This window comes from Nicotiana tomentosiformis, chromosome 10 (assembly GCF_000390325.3).
Source record: "Nicotiana tomentosiformis chromosome 10, ASM39032v3, whole genome shotgun sequence".
Taxonomy (NCBI): domain Eukaryota; kingdom Viridiplantae; phylum Streptophyta; class Magnoliopsida; order Solanales; family Solanaceae; genus Nicotiana; species Nicotiana tomentosiformis.
The window spans coordinates 6905950-6926370 of NC_090821.1; the positions used below are offsets into that span (position 1 = coordinate 6905950).

Consider the following 20421-nt stretch of genomic DNA (forward strand, 5'->3'; position numbering starts at 1 on the left):
TACGGCATTCTCAAAAACAGTGGCAGAACCCTTTTCAATGTGATGATATTGATATACTGAAAGGTGTTCTATCCTGTTTGATATAGCGGATATATATAAAGTAAATCTTAGTTTTAATTTTCCTTGTGATGGACCTGAAAGAGAAGGTATATGAGAACAAAAAGATAAACAATGAGAAATTTTAAACTACAAAACGTCCTTTCTGCACCTAAGGATAATTCTTGGACCATGAAAACATCTGTACAAGCAAAAACAGGCTGGATTCTGTGTAGTAATCTCCAAGTTATTCTCCCGAAAGTAAAGCTGATTAATGAGCATAGGACATAAATATTCTGGTTAAGTGGAGAAACACAACAGAAATCTGATGATCATTATACAAACAAGAACTCATTATGTGGTCCTAAAACAGGTTCTTAAAAGGACTTGTGAGTGAATCACTGACATCTTGAAACAGGCCGTAGAGGGAGTATTGTCGAAGGTTTTTAACCTCATACCACGAGTTTAGCACGTCGTCATTCTTATCTGTGCCTGAGAATGCCAATTGTATTCCCACGTTGCAGTCAACGGATCCACCATTGCCATTGCACTTATTATTTGGGACTGCACAATCAGTCTTATTAAGGCAAACAAAAGAACCTCCGGTACATGAACCGCAGCCAAATTTCTTCCAAAACAAGTTCTGAAGAGCTCCTTTTTGAAATTCAAGTACCTAAATTAAAACAGAAGATAGAAGTCAATGATGCAACACAGCTTATGTTTTACCATTTGTTTACGAAACTACCCAAAACTTACCAGAGTGAAGCTTGTAATGGTGTGAGTATTGTCTGCTACGAAAGCGGGCAGTGATCTGGCAGCATATTTGCGTCCAGCAAAGGCAACCATATAACTACCAGCTTTGCTCTGAGAATTTTGAACAATCATTAAAGACAATTGTGCATTTTGAATAGTAACTATTACTACTAAAAAACATTATAAAGACCAGCATACTGAACAGTGATTGAAGAACATGTTGATAGTTATTTAGTCAAAATGCTCGCAAATTTTGTTTGAATATCGCTTGTGCGGGCCAGCGAGCAGCACGTCTAGTCCACAAGCACAGGTTACTGAGGTAATCCTGCTAGCTAAGGATGAACAGATGGGATCACACCCAATTTTGTAGCTTAAGATTTGGTTATATTGACTATATTTCATGATAAACATTCCATAATCTTAGAACGTGGCCGATTCTCCAGAAGTCTTATATTTATGTTTTATACTTTGATCAACTAGAGTGGCTTAGATATAAGAATGGGCTTCTGAAGAGCATCTATTTCTTCCTAAAGCTTCATCATTTTTCCTCAACTGTGTCCACCTATTTGTATATGCTACATCTGATAGACAGATATTATCCCCACCGGCACTTAATTCAGAGAACGAATATTTCTATGGGAAGTATGAATGCCGATTATTTTCCTACTCAAGATAAAACTCACAAGGAGTAGAGAACCCGCAAAAGAGAATTCCAAAGACTGATTTACCGTAAACAGCCTCTCTACCTTACCAGGTAGGGGGTAAGGTCTGCGTACACACTATCCTTCCCAAACCCCATTTGTGGGATTAGACTGGGTCTGTTATTGGTAGCTCAATAATCTGTAATAGTTGAAGTGAAAGTTGACAATGGTCATCATCTTTCAAGTGGAAAAGAAATTATTGTAAACTAATCTTGGGAAAAAAATTCATGGTTGCCATATGATTGGTCTAAGCATCTAGTTGGTTCAATTTTTGAATGGACGAACAGAAGTTAGATGAAACAGGTTGGTAATGAACAGGAGAAAACAAAAGCTTGAGATACTTTTGTCTGCTGTATCTTTGTTGGAACCTAGAAATACTAGCAAACATGTTAGAAAGTTAGGTGGAAGGTGACAAATTCCTATTGAATTACCTTGTCGTTTCTTCCCAAATGAAAGATGAATCTACATCATAGATGGAGATTGAACATTCAAGTAAAATGCACTCAAATAATAGTTAGTCCTTAAGGCAAAAGATCAACCATTTTAGTTTGCAAAACAGGCACATATTTGCTCTCGTCCTGACACAGTGACCAGAATTTCACGTATATCTCGCGTGCAGTAGGGTGAGAGGAGTGTGGGGACAAATCCACCACTTTAGCCTTCAGGCCGATTTCTCGTGTGCGCGAGCCCAACCTCTTCACTAGCTCTTTACTAGATCACTAAAATAGAATTCCTTATAAAGTGAAAAAAGAGAGCTCTTTGTAATCCACGAGAGACACTTCCTTTTGAGATACTATTCACTTTTTTTCCTAACAATTAGCTAGTCGGACATTTATAAGAGATAAATTTAGTATGTATGAGGACGTACAGGATTGAAGTCGCTGCTAGTGATTGTGAGGAGTGAAATCTCATCCACTTTGGGCCTAAAAACAGCCAGTTGAGCAGAATTGGCAGAAAGGGAGAGTCGTTGGTCACAAGGAGAGAGCTGTGTTCCATTGGAAAAGAACGATTCCTTAGAAGAAAACGCAAGCCCAAAAGTGAAACCATCCCATCTCTGAATTTTTGTGTCTGAACATGGATCAAAAACAGGATTTGTATCTCCACCGTGCACGTTGCTCATCACCATCATCGTCAATACCAATATCAACGCCACCATGATTCCCATCTTCACCAAATCATTAACAACAAAAGAAAGAAAGAAAGAAAGAAAAAGCAAAAAATTAGTTTACAGAGGAAATGTTCCAAAGGTAAGACTTTGCAATTTTTCCAAGTTGTGGTAAGCAATTAGAACAATGATTAAACTCAACAACACAACAAGTAAAATACCACAAGCGGGGTATGGAGAGGGTAGACTGTACGCAAATATTACCCTTACCCGGACGAGTAGAGAGATTGTTTCCGGAAGATCCTCGGCTAAAAAAACGAACAATGATTAAACTCATAACAAAGAAACACAACACAAATGAAAATCATAACAACAAGGGTGGGAGGCAACCTGGTTTAACAGGACATCAAATATTCTAATTTAGCTACCATCAATTCATCAACAACTTATGTTTAGTTATTCAATTACTCAATTAATTAATTTTTAGAACCTGAATTGAAATTTTAGAGGATTCATGGTATTATTTAAGAACCCCAAACCTCCTCCAAGGAAAATAACAACAACAACAACAACAACAACAAAAAATCCAGTTTTAGGGTTTGGGGAGCATATATGCAGACCTTACCCTACCTTCGAAAAGACAGAAAAGTTATTTTCGGTACCCTCGGCTCACGAAAAATAAAAAGAGGGGGCAATGACAAGCAAACCAATAAGATGTTTGTTTATAAACACAAAAATTTATGAATTTATGCTAATTCCAAAAGTCAAAACAAGGAATCAATAGGAAGCAAACTTACAAAAACAAAGTTACCCCTGAGAAAAAAATCTGATGTTGTTCAATCCCTTAGAACCTTTTCTTGATATTGATCAAAGTTTTAAGAAAACCGTTTCCTTATGTGGAAAACTAATTATTACGCCTAGTAATAGATATATTACTAGAAGAAAAAGAAGAAGAAAAAAACTGAAGGGATCAAAATAATAAGGAATTAAAGGTTTTAGAAATTGGTTGTTGAAAATATTTGTTTTGGTAATTTCGACGTGTGATGGGTTTTTGGGATTCGTACTTGCAAAGAAAAGTTTCTTAAGGTAAAGTACACGAGAAAGCCGGCAATTGGGAGGGGGAAGTGGATCTTATTTTTTTGTCCTAGAAACGGTTATGGAAGTTGGCGTTTGAAACACGACAATAAGTGATGTTACGTTGTTGACTACAAAATTCAATGTCATACTTTGTCTCCGTGCGCTACTATATTAATGGGCTTTGTGTCCGTTTTCGCGACATTGGGCTCTTGGGCTAATACACCGCTATCACTTATAGCCCGCAGCCCAAAACTATTTATATTTTATAACCGTAAAAGTATGTACGCATATATATATATTAATCTTATGATACGTGCGTTACGTGTGTACCATATTTCAATGAATATAAATTTTTAAAAATTATATAGATAATATATTAAAACTTGTGTTTGAGTTATAAAATTAAAATTAATAAAAGTGTAAGTTTCTAAAAATTATTGATTCTAATTAGCTAACTTTCAATGAAAGAAGAAAGTCCCAGGACAAAAATACAATTGCTCTATTTCTATGATCAGTAAGAAATGTCATATGACTTATTTACAATATATTAGAAAAGATGAAATTATTATTGCAAAAGATATTATTCAACCGCTATATTTTGATCAATCTATTTTTTCTTCGTTTTGGAGTGAACTTTCTTTCTCTGTTCAAGTGCATAACCATGCATCCGAATATTTTCTTTATGGAAATAAGAGTCTAAGATTATAATGGAATTACTTACAGTTAATGGATTCTAAAAGGAATATGTTAATCTATGAGCGAAAAATATGGAGCTTGTGTTAAAAAAATCCCATATACTTTGCATGAAATTAGTTACACCCCTAAACAAATTATAGTCTTAGTTACCCTCGAAGCTGGTTATTTGATAGTTGTTATTCGTGGACATTGACGTGGTAAAGAGGATGGATATATACACTCTACTTTAGGCGCGTGAAAGTGAAGAAAAATTTAAAAAATCAACTTTTAGAAGTAATATTTTTCCATGGTTAATATAATTGTTTATTAGTTAGAATATAATTGTGCATTTCTTCTTATTTCATCTTAATATAAAATACATACTTTATCCAACTTTGTATTTTTTTATAGATACAATGGCTATTTGATTCAACTACATATTTCATTTTCTTGGGGCTAAATTTGTGAAAAACTTAGCTAGAACTTCACCATAAATAAAAATAGTTTTAGCTAAAATAATAATAAACTACTAATTGCGTATTATTTGTTATTTTTCTTTAGATACAAAAGACTATTATTTTAACTGTGTATTTTTATTTTCAGGTCAAGTCAATAAAAAAATTGGCTAGAACTTTATTGTTTTCTTGCTTAATTAAAAAGCTGTAGCCAAAATAACGGAGTTACAATTGTTTTCAAAAATCCATAACATTTTTGAGATGCTTAAATCCACCTGCTACGTTGTTTAAGTAAATAGAACAGTTATTACAGTATATGTTTTTAGTTTTTTTACAGGCACACACACTCTTTATTTTTCTTCGAAAATTATTTTCTCAAAACTTGGAAAACAATTCATATTCTGAGGCAAAAGACTTCTAGATTCATTTAATGACTATTGTTTTGGAAGATTCGGAAAAGTTAAGTAATAATTCTTATAAGAAAAAATAATTCAAATAAGAAAATAATTTATATTTATATATAAGTAAAATTTCACTCGATATTAAATTTCTAAGTATTAGGGTTTTTTTACCTAACTCAAATAAGAAAAGATTTAATAGTCAAAATTTAAATTAAATTAAAAAACCTAAATACTAGAAAAATAATTAAATGACTATTTTGTCCAGTGTGAACTTTATGTTAAAATGACTATATAGATACATTTAGGCTTGTGCAGTTTTATGTTATTACATATGACTTTAATTGTACATGAACTATTTATTTTGTATGATAAAAATAGAAGTCTTTAAAATGCGTATTTAATTGTTTATCGTTAAGACAATTTTACGTGCTTAGTGTCTTGAATGAATTTATATCTTCTCTGTGGTGCTTCGTGATGAACATGATCTCATATAAATTATTTGCTGATAACGTTAAGCATCCGAGATGTTACATATATGGATTTATTTTCAATTAGTATACTTTATATAAGGTAAAAAATTGATAGATTTTAAACTCTTAAATAGTAGGACTTCCTACCTAATTTAATAAGAAAAAATATTATAGGCAAAAATTTAGGTGATCCCAAGATCTTAAATATTAGGAAAATGACTTAAGTTATAATTTTATCTAACGTGAAAGCTATTTTTAAAAGGTAAAAAAGGTGAACGATATTTCGCTGACGGTTTTCGTATTTTTAATATAGTACTAGTCTTTATGTACGTGTGTTGCACGTATCTCGCTAATCATTAAAAGAAAGATGAAAATCATTTTCTTCCTTATATTGAAAATCAAAGTTTTATCTAACTCTAAACATTAGATATTTTTTCATGTTATTTCTCAAAATATATCATTTAACCTATGATTTGAGAAAGACATTGTCAATGTCAATCAAGTTACAATTTTAGAAATTAAGACAATATCATTGTGCCCTTTTGATTGTCAAGTTATTCTTCCATGACTTTTTTTTATTCCATGATGTAAGTTTTTAATTTGTACGTCGCGTAGTTATATGTCTTTGTTCCTTGTCATCTTTGTATGTACATGTTTAGAGTGAATCAATATTTGAGTGTTAAGCTTAATCTAGAAAGGTTTTAGTCTAGAAGTAAAATCGGCAACTCTCACTAGCTTATTCATAGTAGAATTCAAATACTAACGGTGATTATAATTTTATCCTACATGAATAGTTAAATCCTAAAAATAATTTGCTAATTTGGCGCTTTATTCTTATATATTCTTTTCCATCATTTTATTTTTTCCTTGGTCCTTAAAGTATGATTTCTTTATTTTCCTCAACTTTGCGACCAAATTTCTTAATACAACAATGTAAAAATTTTCCTACAAATTTCAGCTTCATCTAGAGGTTTAGTTTTCCACTATCGTCTAATCTTCTTAGAACGTATTGCACATCATATTCATATGGTTTATTTGTGAGAATTACATTAATGAAAATAAAATACTTCACATCCAAATCTAGATTATGGACATTTCTTATATATTGTCTCAATATATGTCAATTAAACAGTGTTTTAGAAAGATAAGTCCAATTTACCCCTTCGATTATCAAATTATTACTTTATGTAAAAAAAAAAAATTATTTCATGATATTTTCGTTGTCTTTCTTAAAGAAAAAAACGTATGTCCGTAAATCTTGTACATTACACGTTGTGCATTTCTGTTCTCTGTTTGATGTAGTTATAAGAAAAAATAACTTAATGACCTGCATATAAAGATTTAATGAAATATGTGATATTTTAAATTATTAATTCTAGATCGGCTTAGTTGTAACATACCGGAGGAGAATGATTCACTGTCTTTTTTTTTTTTTTTGGTTATATGCTAATATTAGTTTATATGGAATAAATCAAAATCTCATATATTTACAACAAAAAAAAAAAATTCTAAATCTCATACAAATTGGGGAACGAAATATATGAACCATACATATTGTTGAAAGAAAAAAAAGAGCTACTATCCTCTATCCAAGTATAGTGGCGGAGAGTAGCAGTCCATTAAGTCCGAATAGAATTGTACCCAATATCAACTTTGTAGGGATGGCGTATTTTTAGTTTAAATTGGAAAGGATTTTTATTCCTGGAAAATTTACAATTATATCCTTAAATTATATAAATATTTAAGAGTATAAAAGTCAATCAATATTTCAGGGATAATTTAATCGTATTTTTAGTTTAAATTGGAAATGATTTCCATTCTTGGGGTAATTTACAATTATATCCTTAAATTATATAAATATTTAAGGGTATAAAAGTCAATCAATATTTCAGGGATAATTTAGTCGTTCAACATTTAGCATAAAATATTCGTGCTTTTATAATAAATATAGATAGTATAGATATAGATATATATATACACATACAATATATATATATATATATAGCTATTATTTTGAGAACAGTAATACAATATCATTTTACAATATTTACCTACATATGTTTGCGCAACAAAATTAACGTCACCAATATAAGGATACCGACGATTGTTAGCTCCCATGATCCGTATACACATTAATTCTAGAGTCCAGCTGTTATTCGTTAGATTTAGATGGGTCTAAGGTTATTCTCAGAATTTTGTGCAAATGGTATTGACCTATTGTACAATAGGGTTTGGTTTGCAGATGATTTGGGCATGGGATGTTGAAGTTCTAAAGTTTTTACTCCCTATTACAATATTTTACATTGTGTTTTGAGATGGTGTCGGTCTGTTGTATGTTTACAGAATTTTTTTTAAGGACACACAATGCTAACCTATTATAATCATTTAATACGTTAGCAAAACTATCTCAGACAAAGTTTGGGGAGTTTTGATGCATTGATAGAGAGACTATGAAGGAAAAATATTTTATTATAAATTTCTGAAAGCTCTCTACAGTTCTCGCAAATCTTCACACATAAAATAAGTTAATACCTTTATTTATAATAATACGAAACTTATTTTAACTAAAAACATGAAAGCCTATTCTTATATTAATTCTAACTACAAATCTTATTTAGTCATGAAATAAATAAACTAGCAAATATCAAATCCTAAACGGTTAAGGTTTCCTACTGTAACTTTGAATTAGTTTTCCAACGGACCATAAAAAGAAAGAGAGAGGGAGACCAATTAGAGCTGCATATGCTGAGAACGGATTGGGAGTAATCCAGGAAAGAATTTGAGCCTCTAATGCAAATGTTAATACTATAGGTGAAGTAATACAAGACGTTATTAAATTATTTTGACTCTTACACAAGTGATAAAGAATTTGATCATAACGGTTTTATATTAAAAAGGGATCTCATTTAATGGAGTTTCCATCTTACATAAGATTGTTTAAAATTAAATGTGTTAGGACATAGAAGGTCATTTCATCCAATTATTGTTGGTTCAATTAAGAAAGATTTTAATAAGATTTTTGACTTTTGAATGAATTAAACTGATTAGTGTATTATTCGAATGTGGAGAAAACCCATTTTGTAGCCAGTATTACAAATTTTAGGAGGTATCAACATTCTATAAGTTAGGCTAATCCAGCTCCTTTTTCAGCCAATCCACCCCCTTATCCAATTTCTTGAATATTCACCTCAAACAAATGTCCCATGTTCACTCTTCTACTTAGTGCACTCACAAGCAGGTAAATCAATCGTTTATCTTGCTTCTTATTCAAATTCCAGTTTAAACTTAGCTTTTGTATGTTTCATCTTATTATTATTAAGTGGTAACCCAGACTAGATGATAATTAAGTAACCTGCTATAACAAGTTAAATTATACTGACTGCCAGTATATAACTTAAATCCATGAGAAAGCAATGGCAACACTATTTCTCAAGCAACAGTTGAGTACTCTGATAGGCAGTACTGTTGGCACAAATAAGTCTTTCCAGAAAAGAACCAAAGTAAACTACATTAGTGGTTTGAATTCATTTGGAGGTCTAAAGGCATATAACCATTAGGCCTTCCTGTTTGCACTCAACAGTCTTTTGCCAAGATTGAAAACAACATCACAAGGCAAATTAAGGTGGAGGAGCTTTGTCTTCTACTTGTAATGCTGCTGTTGAGATTTTCAGGATTGCTTAGAGTTGCTGTTGGTTTTGTCCTCCTTCGAATTGAAGCTACTACTGTTGAGGAAGCTGATTAATTGAAACATTGCTCTGCTCATGTTTTTGTTTCTTTCCACCAATATTTAGTCTCTCTCCATTAATGTAGAGTTGATTTCTCTTGGATATGTATATTGAACTAATAAACTTTGGCACTAACTCTGTCACCTGTCTGACTACATTATATTCATGGAGCCTCTGGACCATGGCCAGAAACTTAGTGTATGTAACTACTTATTGCGATTTCTTATTATTGGGATGAAATCATACTTTAGACTTTAGAGGGAGGAAAAGAAAGTTGCAGAAACTTTTGTTCGGTTTTACGGTTACCTTGTTGTTGTTACTGCTTCTTTTTTTTCAATACTGTATTTCTTTCTCTAAACTGTTGTGACTATGCTTGCCTTAAACCGAGCGTCAATCGGAAACAACCTCTCTACTTGCACGAGGTAGGGGTAAAGTTTAAAATTGACATACACACTACCCTCCCCAGATCCCACTTATGGGATTTCACTTGGTATATTGTTGTTGTTGTTGTAGTCATGAGTTGAGTAAACTTCTGCTTTAAGGGCTTTCAGCTGCTGCTCATAACTGTCCGAAATTCTAGAATATGAGTCTTTTATTTAGCTCATTTCAGGCCACAAAACCTAGACTTTCTTTTCTTGGGGTAAAGATGGCATTAAAAGAGCTAAACTCTTTTATATCTATTCCTGGTCATGATAACTGTCATGGGCGGCTTTCCAGCCATGCCCCATGATCCCTTGGACGCGCCCCGTGGCGTCCTGGCCAGCCTCCCAACGCCCGTCGCCACGGTCGGCCCCGTGGTCTCGGCAGCTCCAAGTGACAAGCGCGCATGTGCCTCTGTCGCCCCACCGATAGCCATCGCCAGCGCCCAGCCACAGGCAAAAGCCAACAGCGCCGCGCGCGCAGACAATGCCGCGCGCGCAGACCCTGATGCTAAAGACAAAGTTGCTGCCAACGGACTTGCTGCTGCTTTGTAGAAGACTAAGTCCTTTTCATTGTAAATATAGAGTAGTTTTGCTGCATTTTCTTTAAGTGTGATTTTCCAGCTTTCATAGGTCTAGTCATGTAACTTTGGTTTATTTTTTTTAAGCATTATTAAGGGGGACCAAGCAATCAAAACTTTCAAGCAAGCAAACAATTCTCTGTACTGGTGTCTCTCCCCCCCGACACCGTCTTGTTTTCTGTAATAGCTTTCATTCAATGCAATCAAGCTTTCTTTCATTCTCAATTCTCTTTTCTGCTCTCTTTCAATTGCTCATGACATTGGTTTTCCCGTACGGCACTGACAATCTAGTCTAGCGTACGGAGGGGACCTCAGTTGGCGGACAGCAACCGTACTGACATCGGTTGCCTAGCCTTACGTCGCCCTTCCAAGGAACTTCAGGAAGGCGCCGCGTAACAGTTGGTATCAGAGCCTAGGCTCGACATCGGACGAGGGATCACATTGCAATTACCACCATTTCTGACCATGGTGAATTATGGGGATCGCATCGCGACCCTTGAGGGAACGGTTGACGCATTACGGCCCATCGTGGAAATGGTGCCCGATCTAAAAACCAGCCTAGTGCAAAGGTTGGACGACCTGGACCGCAGACTCATCCAGGCCGAAGTTGACATAGAAAACATCAGCCGCGACTCTGAAGGAGACCGGCAAACAGCAGCCACAGAGGCAGCTGAAATTTTTGGTAAATTTGAGGTCCTCCAGCAGGAGCGTGCCGAGGATTTAGCCAACAGGGAACAAGAGGCAGACAGGGTGACTGCCATGCAACAAACCATTGACAACTTGACAGGCCAGCTCAATGTTGTCAATGCTGCTTTACAAGGCCTACTTCGAGGAGGCGGAAACCAATTTGGGGGTGGTGTGAACCTCGCCCCCATGGCACAAAAGCTGAAAATTCCTGAGCCAAAGCCATACAGTGGAGCTCGGAATGCCAAAGAAGTGGAAAATTTCATTTTCGACATCGAGCAATACTTCGATGCCGTGGGAAGCCTGGAAGAAGCTAAGAAGGTAGCAACTGCTGCCATGTATCTTCAGGGTGATGCCAAACTCTGGTGGCGGGTGAAGTACGAAGCCATCAAGGCAGGTGAAGATGCCCTCGACACATGGGCGGAACTGAAGGCAGCCATACGCCTACAGTTCTTCCCCGAAAATGTTGAGTACAATGCCAGGAGAAAGTTGCGGGAGCTCCGCCAGACCAAATCAGTGCGAGATTACGTGCGGGAATTCTCCGCGCTCATGCTGAACATCCGTGACATGGGGGACAAAGACAAACTCTTCACCTTCCTGGAAGGGTTGAAACCTTATGCCCGGATGGAGTTGCAGAGACAAAGGGTAGACACGTTGCCTAAGGCAATCCAAGCAGCAGAGTGCCTTGGGGATTACCAAGTGGAAGCCCGGAAGGATAGGCCTCAACAGCCTGTCCGAGGAGGATACAAAGGGGGCCAACCAAACACTAGTGGCCCTAGCAGAAGTGGAGGAGACCGGAGTGCACCCAAATCCAAGACTCCCTCTTCCGGCAGTACTAGTGCTGCATCTAACAACAATGATCGGGGGAGGAAGCCCCCCTCAGGATGTCGCCATTGCGGCGGACCACATTGGAATAATGAATGTCCACATGCACAGATGAATGCCCATCAAGCTTTTGAGGATGGGACGGATGACGACGCCGATGATGCGGACCAGACCGAGCCAGTAGGTGCATTCAATGCAATTGTTGGCTCCATTTCTGAGCCCTTAGCGGGTACCAGTGCCGGTATCCGCAAGAAGAAGGACCCCTGTCCAATTGCCAGGAAAGGAAATAAGAAGGCGAATTTGAGGACTCCTCCTCATCAAGAGAGGACCCTAATGTTCGTTGACATGAAGGTAAATGGCAAGCCCATTCGGGCAATGATAGACACAGGTGCCACCCACAACTACTTAGCCTCGACTCAGGTGGAGCGTCTTGGACTAGTCGTAGGAAAGGGCAAAGGTCGTGTGAAGGCTATCAACTCACCACCTCAACCAGTGGGTGGAATAGCCAAAGAAGTACCAGTGAAGCTTGGCCCTTATGAAGGAAAGTTCAACCTGCGCGTAGTGATCATAGATGACTTTGAGTTAATCGTGGGGTTGGAATTCCTGAGACAGACCAATACCATGCCCGCACCGTATGCAGACATGCTACTGATGATGGGGGCAAATGGGGCCAAGCCCTGCATTATTCCGTGCATTCCCATGAAGATGGCAGCCGAGAACATCTCGGCCTTGCAGTTGAAGAAGGGGGTAAAAAGACATGAACCCACGTTCCTGGCTACCCTCTGCATGGAAGATATAGAACGCTCCTCGGGTCCCATTCCTGCACCCGTGAAGGAGTTACTTCTGGAATTTGAAGACATCATGCCACAAGACATGCCAAAGCGTCTTCCGCCTAGGCGAACTGTGGACCATGAGATTGAGTTGGTGCCGGGTGCGAAGCCACCTGCCCGGGCGCCATACAGAATGTCACAACCCGAACTCGCCGAGCTTCGGAGACAATTGACGGAAATGCTAGACACAGGGATCATTGTGCCCTCTAAGTCCCCATACGGGTCCCCTGTGCTATTCCAAAAGAAACATGATGGTAGTTTGCGACTCTGCGTGGATTACCGGGCTCTAAACAAAATCACCGTGAAAAACAAGTACCCTATTCCGCTAATGGCAGACTTGTTTGATAGACTGGGTGGTGCGACGGTATTCACCAAAATAGACCTGAGGACAGGTTATTGGCAAGTTCGGATTGCCGATGGTGATGAGCACAAGACGACCTGTGTGACAAGATATGGGTCGTACGACTTCCTGGTTATGCCCTTTGGCTTGACTAACGCGCCAGCCACATTTTGCACCTTGATGAACCAAGTCTTCCGAGAATACATTGATGAATTTGTCGTGGTTTATTTGGATGACATTGTGGTATATAGCCAGACACTAGAAGAACACCTGGAGCATTTGCGGAAGGTCCTAGCCCGATTGCGGGAGCACGAACTATATGCGAAGCTATCCAAGTGCTCCTTTGCTCAGAAACAAATTGACTTCCTCGGACATGTCATCGAGGAAGGGAGGATCAAGATGGACCAGCAGAAGATTCAGGCCATTACAGAATGGCCGCCTCCTAAGGATATACATGCCTTGAGGTCGTTCCTTGGCCTATGCAACTTCTATCGGCGGTTTGTGAAAAGTTACTCCCTCATTGCAGTGCCGCTGACAGAACTTCTCAAGAAGGCCACCCCGTGGGATTGGGGCCCCAAGCGGGCAAAGGCCTTCGACGCATTGAAGATGGCTATGTCCAGTAGCCCAGTCTTGGCCCTCCCTGACTTGGCCAAGCCATTCGAAGTGCAAACGGATGCCTCCGACTATGCACTTGGTGGAGTATTGCTACAAGAAGGGCATCCCGTAGCGTACGAGAGCCGGAAACTGAAGGATGCAGAGCGACGCTATGCCGCCCATGAGAAAGAATTATTGGCTGTCGTTCATTGCTTACGCCTTTGGAGGCATTATCTACTGGGAGCCCCATTCGTGGTCAAGACAGACAACACAGCCGTTAGCCATTTCATGACCCAGCCAAAGCTGAATGGACGACAGGCTAGGTGGCAGGAACTCCTAGCGGAATTTCACTTCAACCTGGAGTACCGAAGTGGAAAGACCAATCATGTTGCTGATGCACTCAGTCGGAGAGCTGATCTAGCATCGATGTGTGTACTCGCCGCCCTAAAGGGAAGCGAAGTAACCACCACCATAAAAGACCAGATACAGGATCTACTCATCAAGGATCCTGCTGCACAGTATTTGGTTGATTTGGTAGGACAGGGCAAGACTCGCCAGTTCTACACCGAAGATGGGTTCCTGAAGGTGAAAGGGAACCGACTTTATGTTCCTAAAGGAGGAGATCTGCGACGGACTCTTCTTGCAGAATGCCACGATACTTTGTGGGCCGGTCATCCCGGCGAGGAACGCACCATGGCATTGCCTCGCCGTGCATATTATTGGCCTCAAATGGTCGATGACGTCGCTCAGTATGTGAAGACTTGTCTAGTATGCCAGAAAGATAAGTCAGACCGCTTGACGCAGGCAGGGCTCTTGGAACCACTAGCTGTACCAAAAAGACCTTGGGAAAGCGTTTCCCTGGACTTCATCACCGGATTGCCCAAGGTCGGAGATCTCACAACTATCTTGGTTGTGGTGGATCGGTTTTCCAAGTATGCTACCTTTATAGCAGCCCCACAATATATATCAGCAGAAGATACAACTCGACTATTCTTCTCTCATGTCGTCAAGTATTGGGGCTTACCTAAAGACATTGTTAGTGATCGCGACTCACGCTTCACTAGCAATTTTTGGACCCAACTCTTTAAGTGCCTCGGGTCAAAATTGAGTCATAGCTCAAGTTTTCATCCGCAATCTGATGGCCAGACGGAGCGATTCAATGGCATGCTAGAGGAATATCTCCGGCACTTTGTGACCGGATCGCAGAAGAATTGGGTGAAGCTTCTGGATGCTGCTCAACTGTGTTTCAATTCACAAAAGAGCTCAAGTACCAACAAAAGCGCTTTTGAAATTGTTACCGGACAGCAACCGCTACTCCCACACACAGTGAACGCACCAAACATGTCAAAATCTCCTCGGGCTGCCAGCTTCTCAAAAGAATGGAAGCAAAATTTGGAGATAGTGCGGAGCTATCTTGTCAAAGCCCAAAAGCGGATGAAGAGGCATGCTGATCAGAATCGCCGCTTTGTGGAATACCAGGTGGGAGACAAAGTGATGGTCAAAATCCCAAAGCGGTACTTGTTTGCAGGGGTCCATGACCCTCGCCTATTGCAAAAATATATTGGACCCTTGTCCATTGAAAGGCGCATTGGGAAAGTTGCATACCGGGTGGATACCCCAGCTTGGTGGAAAATCCATCCTGTTTTCCATGTCAGTCTCCTGAAACCTTTTCGGGAAGATATGGAGGATCCTTCACGAAGCCAACTCACAATACCAAGTATTCGAGGCCCCAATTCAACCGGAAAAAGGCGTGCTGAAGCTATTCTTGATGATCGAGTGATTCACGCCTCAAGAAAAGATCACCAGGAGTTCTTGGTGAAATGGCAGGGATGTGATGCAGAGGAGAATACTTGGGAGAGGGGAACAAACCTCAAAGCCTACAAGAGCCTGATTGATGATTACCTTGCAAGGAAGGCGCCGAGGACGTCGCCAACTCAGGTGGGGGAGAATGTCATGGGCGGCTTTCCAGCCATGCCCCATGATCCCTTGGACGCGCCCCGTGGCGTCCTGGCCAGCCTCCCAACGCCCGTCGCCACGGTCGGCCCCGTGGTCTCGGCAGCTCCAAGTGACAAGCGCGCATGTGCCTCTGTCGCCCCACCGATAGCCATCGCCAGCGCCCAGCCACAGGAAAAAGCCAACAGCGCCGCGCGCGCAGACAATGCCGCGCGCGCAGACCCTGATGCTAAAGACAAAGTTGCTGCCAACGGACTTGCTGCTGCTTTGTAGAAGACTAAGTCCTTTTCATTGTAAATATAGAGTAGTTTTGCTGCATTTTCTTTAAGTGTGATTTTTCAGCTTTCATAGGTCTAGTCATGTAACTTTGGTTTATTTTTTTAAGCATTATTAAGGGGGACCAAGCAATCCAAAACTTTCAAGCAAGCAAACAATTCTCTGTACTGGTGTCTCTCCCCCCCGACACCGTCTTGTTTTCTGTAATAGCTTTCATTCAATGCAATCAAGCTTTCTTTCATTCTCAATTCTCTTTTCTGCTCTCTTTCAATTGCTCATGACATTGGTTTTCCCGTACGGCACTGACAATCTAGTCTAGCGTACGGAGGGGACCTCAGTTGGCGGACAGCAACCGTACTGACATCGGTTGCCTAGTCTTACGTCGCCCTTCCAAGGAACTTCAGGAAGGCGCCGCGTAACATAACATATACTAACTTGAAGTTCAAGATTCTTTTGTTTCTGCTCCGTGCTCGCCCTGTCTAAGCATTTCCTGACTGAGTTCAACTTAGTCAATTTATGAGTTTTTTGTTTTCTTTTCCGTTTTGTTTCTGTTTTAAGTTTGAAGGGGAGCCTTGGAGCAAAGGTTAGGTTATGTCCGTGTTACCTATAGGTCACGGGTTCGAGATGTGGAATCAACCACCGATACTTGTATCAGGGCAGACTACCTACATTACACCCTTTGGGATGCGGCCCTTTACCAGACCCACCGTGAACGCATCATGCTTTGTGCATCGGGGCTGCCATTTTCTGTTTTAAGTTTCAGTATTTGGTACACCGTCAAACTGAGTGAAACTTGAACGTATCAGTTAAAAAAGGATTATGACTTAAAGGGGCTTCCACTGCATCCTTACCTCACTTTTAATGCGTTATGACTTTCTTGGCATCATTTTCCAGTGGACAATTAAACAACTTGATATTGAACTTGTTTTGTTCTTCTGTCAGTGAGAAGATATACCAAATTATATAAAGTCCCACAAAAGAAGATGCACACCTAATAGAAAAGAGATACAATTTAGTTCAACTGACAACTATGGTTAGGCAGTCTAGTGACTGCAATACACTTAAATAGTAGAGTAGTACCACAAGCAATGGGGATGAGCATTTCTAGGCAAGAAGATAGCCCAGAATTTGTCCCCCGACACATCCATTTATTTAACTTGGCATTTCGGATGCCTATGTACATTTCTTATTTATGAGTTTACTTCAAGCAATTAATTGTTACAGGGATGTCTCTGTCTCTACTCTGAAGCTGCTCATACTTGGACAACAGAGTCCTATTTGCTCGATTTCTCGCGAAAACAAGAGAAATACCAGCCACAATGATCAAGATAGCTGCAAGTACCCAACTAAATTGCAAGTTCGCCATAGCTCTAGCCCGTAAATCAGCTTCATCTGTTTGACACATGACCGCGCCATGCACTAAGTTTTCATGACCTTCACTTGATTGCATAACACATCCAAGTGGAACAAACTGTGGATACCACAGGTTAAATCCCATGTTCATGAACCAACAACCTTGGAAAATAACCGAAATTGAAAGAACAAGTGCTGCAGGAAAACAACAAGGGAAGCAAGTAACAACAAGAGCTGACATAAGGGAAATAAACACGACGATTTGCAAAAGCCAGTGGTAATGACCTTCTAATCCTACATGATCAGTTGAATGATAATGAAGTAAGAAAAGCTCCTGACCAAAAATAGATGTAGCAAGTATGCCTAAAATCCCATGCAGGATCTCAGATAAGTTACTTAACTCAGCAAAAAGAGCAAAAACCGTGAAAACGGTCAAGTTTAGGAACATGGTTGCATGTTCAATATTATGAAGCTTGAATGAAAAGTGCAGAGAAGGGAATTCCAAGAATTGGATAATTATGCAAAAGATAGAGAAGGACAAAACAAGAATGAGATCAAGGTATTGTAGTCTGGGAAGAGGACTGTTAAAAGGGTACCAAAACTTGGATCTGAATTTTGTAGTTCCATTTTGATAGTTGGCTCTAATTGTGTTAATAGCATGCCAAAAACCAAGAAGGGCTAAGGCCAAACCAGGTACTAGATGTCCAAGAAATGTACCCATGGATTTTTTAATTTCAGAATCAGGTCTGGTATTCAGTGCTACTCTAGAGTAAGGGTTAAATAGTTTATACTGATATGTGCTCACAGGAGGAAATAATTATACTGGTTTTCAATGATCTTGTGCATTATGCATGTGTTTCCACCATCAATACTCAGGATCAAAAGTGAATTCCATTACTGAACAATCTTTTTGAATGATTAGGAGTTAAAGGACGGGAAATATTCAAGGTAGAAATGACATGACAGCAACTATTAACACACACACACAAAAAAAAAAAAAAAGCAAGCATGGTGCACTGAGTTTCCACTAAGCACAAGGTCGGGAAAGGATCATATTACATTTGGTCTATTACACATCTTTACTTACATTCCCGAGGCGGAGCTAGAATTTCAACATTACTTACATTCAGGTGTTATTAACTGAGTCTAAATTTAATATTTATACATATTTAATGAATTTTTTAACACAAATACCTCGTTTGAACAAAAATTGTTGCGTTCGCTGAACCATAGCCGAGCTACTAGCTCCGGCCTTGCTTACATTTTCGCTGGACATTGTTTTTATTATTTGAATCCGTTGCATCCTAATCATATGGTAAAACTATTATCGTTACGCCATGGTTACTCCTAACTGTTAGATAGAAAAGGACAAGAACTATTTCTTAGTGAGTAACATTAATCTCAGTGTTCTATGCATGGAAGTAAGCCTTTAGTTACATGAAAGCAAGAACACGTCTAAATGAGATTAAATATGGAATTGATATATCCCACTATCATATAGTGGACAACGATATATCTTCATTATTTAAGTTGGCAAATAAGCTGATCCCACTTGTCGCAAAAACATAAAATCCTCGTCCAACATTCAAAGGCAGATTGAGATTAGCCTCCGAGTGTGTATATGTTGTATGTTACATAAAGTACTTACTCCAAAACTACTGATTTTACCCTTTTACTTTTTGTTGTTGATCAGTAAAATCTTAACATTATTAAACATTGAAAGTAAAGTAAATTTAAGATAGTCCGACGAATAGTATCAGACGTTGTGAAAGTTATAATCTAGACTACCATGTTCCTAAGATACTAAGTAGACGTTTGGACATAAAAATTGAATTTTTTTGAAAAAATGTAGAAATTGGAATTAAGTTAAAAATGGTAGTTAGAATTTAAAATTATGTTTGGACATACATTTTACTTGAAAAAATATTATAATTTTGTGAGTGGGGAAAAAAAAAATTTGAAAATTTTGAAAAAGTGGCCAAAATCACCTTTTGATATTTGAAAAACTCATTTTCGAAAAATTTCCAAAATTTTGCAACATTTCATAGACAAACACATTTTTGAAGAAAAAAAATATTTTTTTGGACAAACGGGTCCAAAGTTGTTCCCTTGGTTGAGAAAAAGCTAGCTTTGGATAGAGAAAAAGTTCCATTTTTGAGAGGAAGTAAAAGCTTTAAATAAGTAAAACTCATGATCTAGAGAACAATTAGTGTTTAACTTTAAGCGAGTGAATTTACGGTTTACCCCAAAGTAGATTTTATTTGATATGCTCCTTTTGATTATGTTGTTCTAATTCTAAATAAAAAGACGTTTCTCCAAATAATCCAATTAGACAACTCGGATAAAAAAGATCTATCCATTTTAGCCGTCATCTCCATTACTAATATGTAATATTAGTTGGACAATAAGTAATGGCACAATTAAAAGAGGTAAATAAAGAATCGTTTCTTTCTTTGGGTTGATTCATTGGTTAAGGTATCCACTATTTTAATTTAAAGTATAGATGCAATACACTTTACGTACTATTATAAGTCACAGGACCGCATATTTAAATCAATAATATAATAAGAACGTATTCGAGCAACACTAGATTTGCTCTTTCCTTGGAAGGAGGTTCCAATGGACTCCACGTGTGCCATCTTTTTTTAGTCAATTGATACAATCAAAAGAAAAAGATAAAAAGATGAAAAAACAAATGAATCATCATCCACCATATCTAGCAGATGCGTAGGGGTAACCTAATTTCGAGTAGACAATTTTGGATATCGACTCATCACTCATGTAAAGCAGTTTTCCAATATTCATAGCTCAATCCACCCTGATTTATACAATTTCTCCCGTACAAAGGCACACTGATGTTACGCTAAATATTTATGTTTTTGCATGTAATTTGTCTTGTATTATATCTTAATCTTATTATTTTTAATGTAAATATTTGTAACTCGAGCTTAATAATGGTCTTTATATGTGTAGGAGTCAATTTGAAGTGATTTGGCAAGCTTGCATGCAAAGTGAAGTAAAAACAGAAAAATTTGGAGGGAGTATGATTTTGGTGCACAGGTCTGTGCCAGGCACCAACCAAAATGCCAATGGCAGAATAGCACAGAAGTGAAAAAATTTCGGTGTCCAGGTTGGTGCCAGGCGCCAAGCGATACGGCTAAGGACGCA

The 20421-nt window shown here is 38.4% G+C and overlaps 2 protein-coding genes across 3 annotated transcripts; both read right to left on the reverse strand.

Moving 5' to 3' along the window:
- Positions 1-241: 241 nt before the first annotated feature.
- LOC104088076 (uncharacterized) lies at positions 242-3710 on the reverse strand. Of its 2 annotated transcripts, XM_009592696.4 has the most exons (5): positions 3393-3709; positions 2866-2903; positions 2359-2655; positions 793-900; positions 242-709 (listed from the first exon to the last, which is right to left on the reverse strand). In XM_009592696.4, exons 3-5 carry the CDS (start codon positions 2653-2655, stop codon positions 401-403), a joined length of 714 nt encoding a protein of 237 aa, XP_009590991.1. In that variant the 5' UTR covers positions 2866-2903; positions 3393-3709; the 3' UTR covers positions 242-400. The 2 variants fall into 2 exon arrangements, with proteins under 2 accessions (XP_009590991.1, XP_009590990.1); XM_009592695.4 differs by lacking the exon at positions 2866-2903 and having other exon boundaries at positions 3393-3710.
- Positions 3711-16892: 13182 nt separating this feature from the next.
- On the reverse strand, positions 16893-18111 carry LOC104113436 (uncharacterized). The gene has a single exon (XM_070187490.1). The coding sequence runs from the start codon at positions 17972-17974 to the stop codon at positions 17099-17101; it is 876 nt and encodes a 291-aa protein (XP_070043591.1). The 5' UTR covers positions 17975-18111; the 3' UTR covers positions 16893-17098.
- Between the last annotated feature and the right edge of the window lie 2310 nt (positions 18112-20421).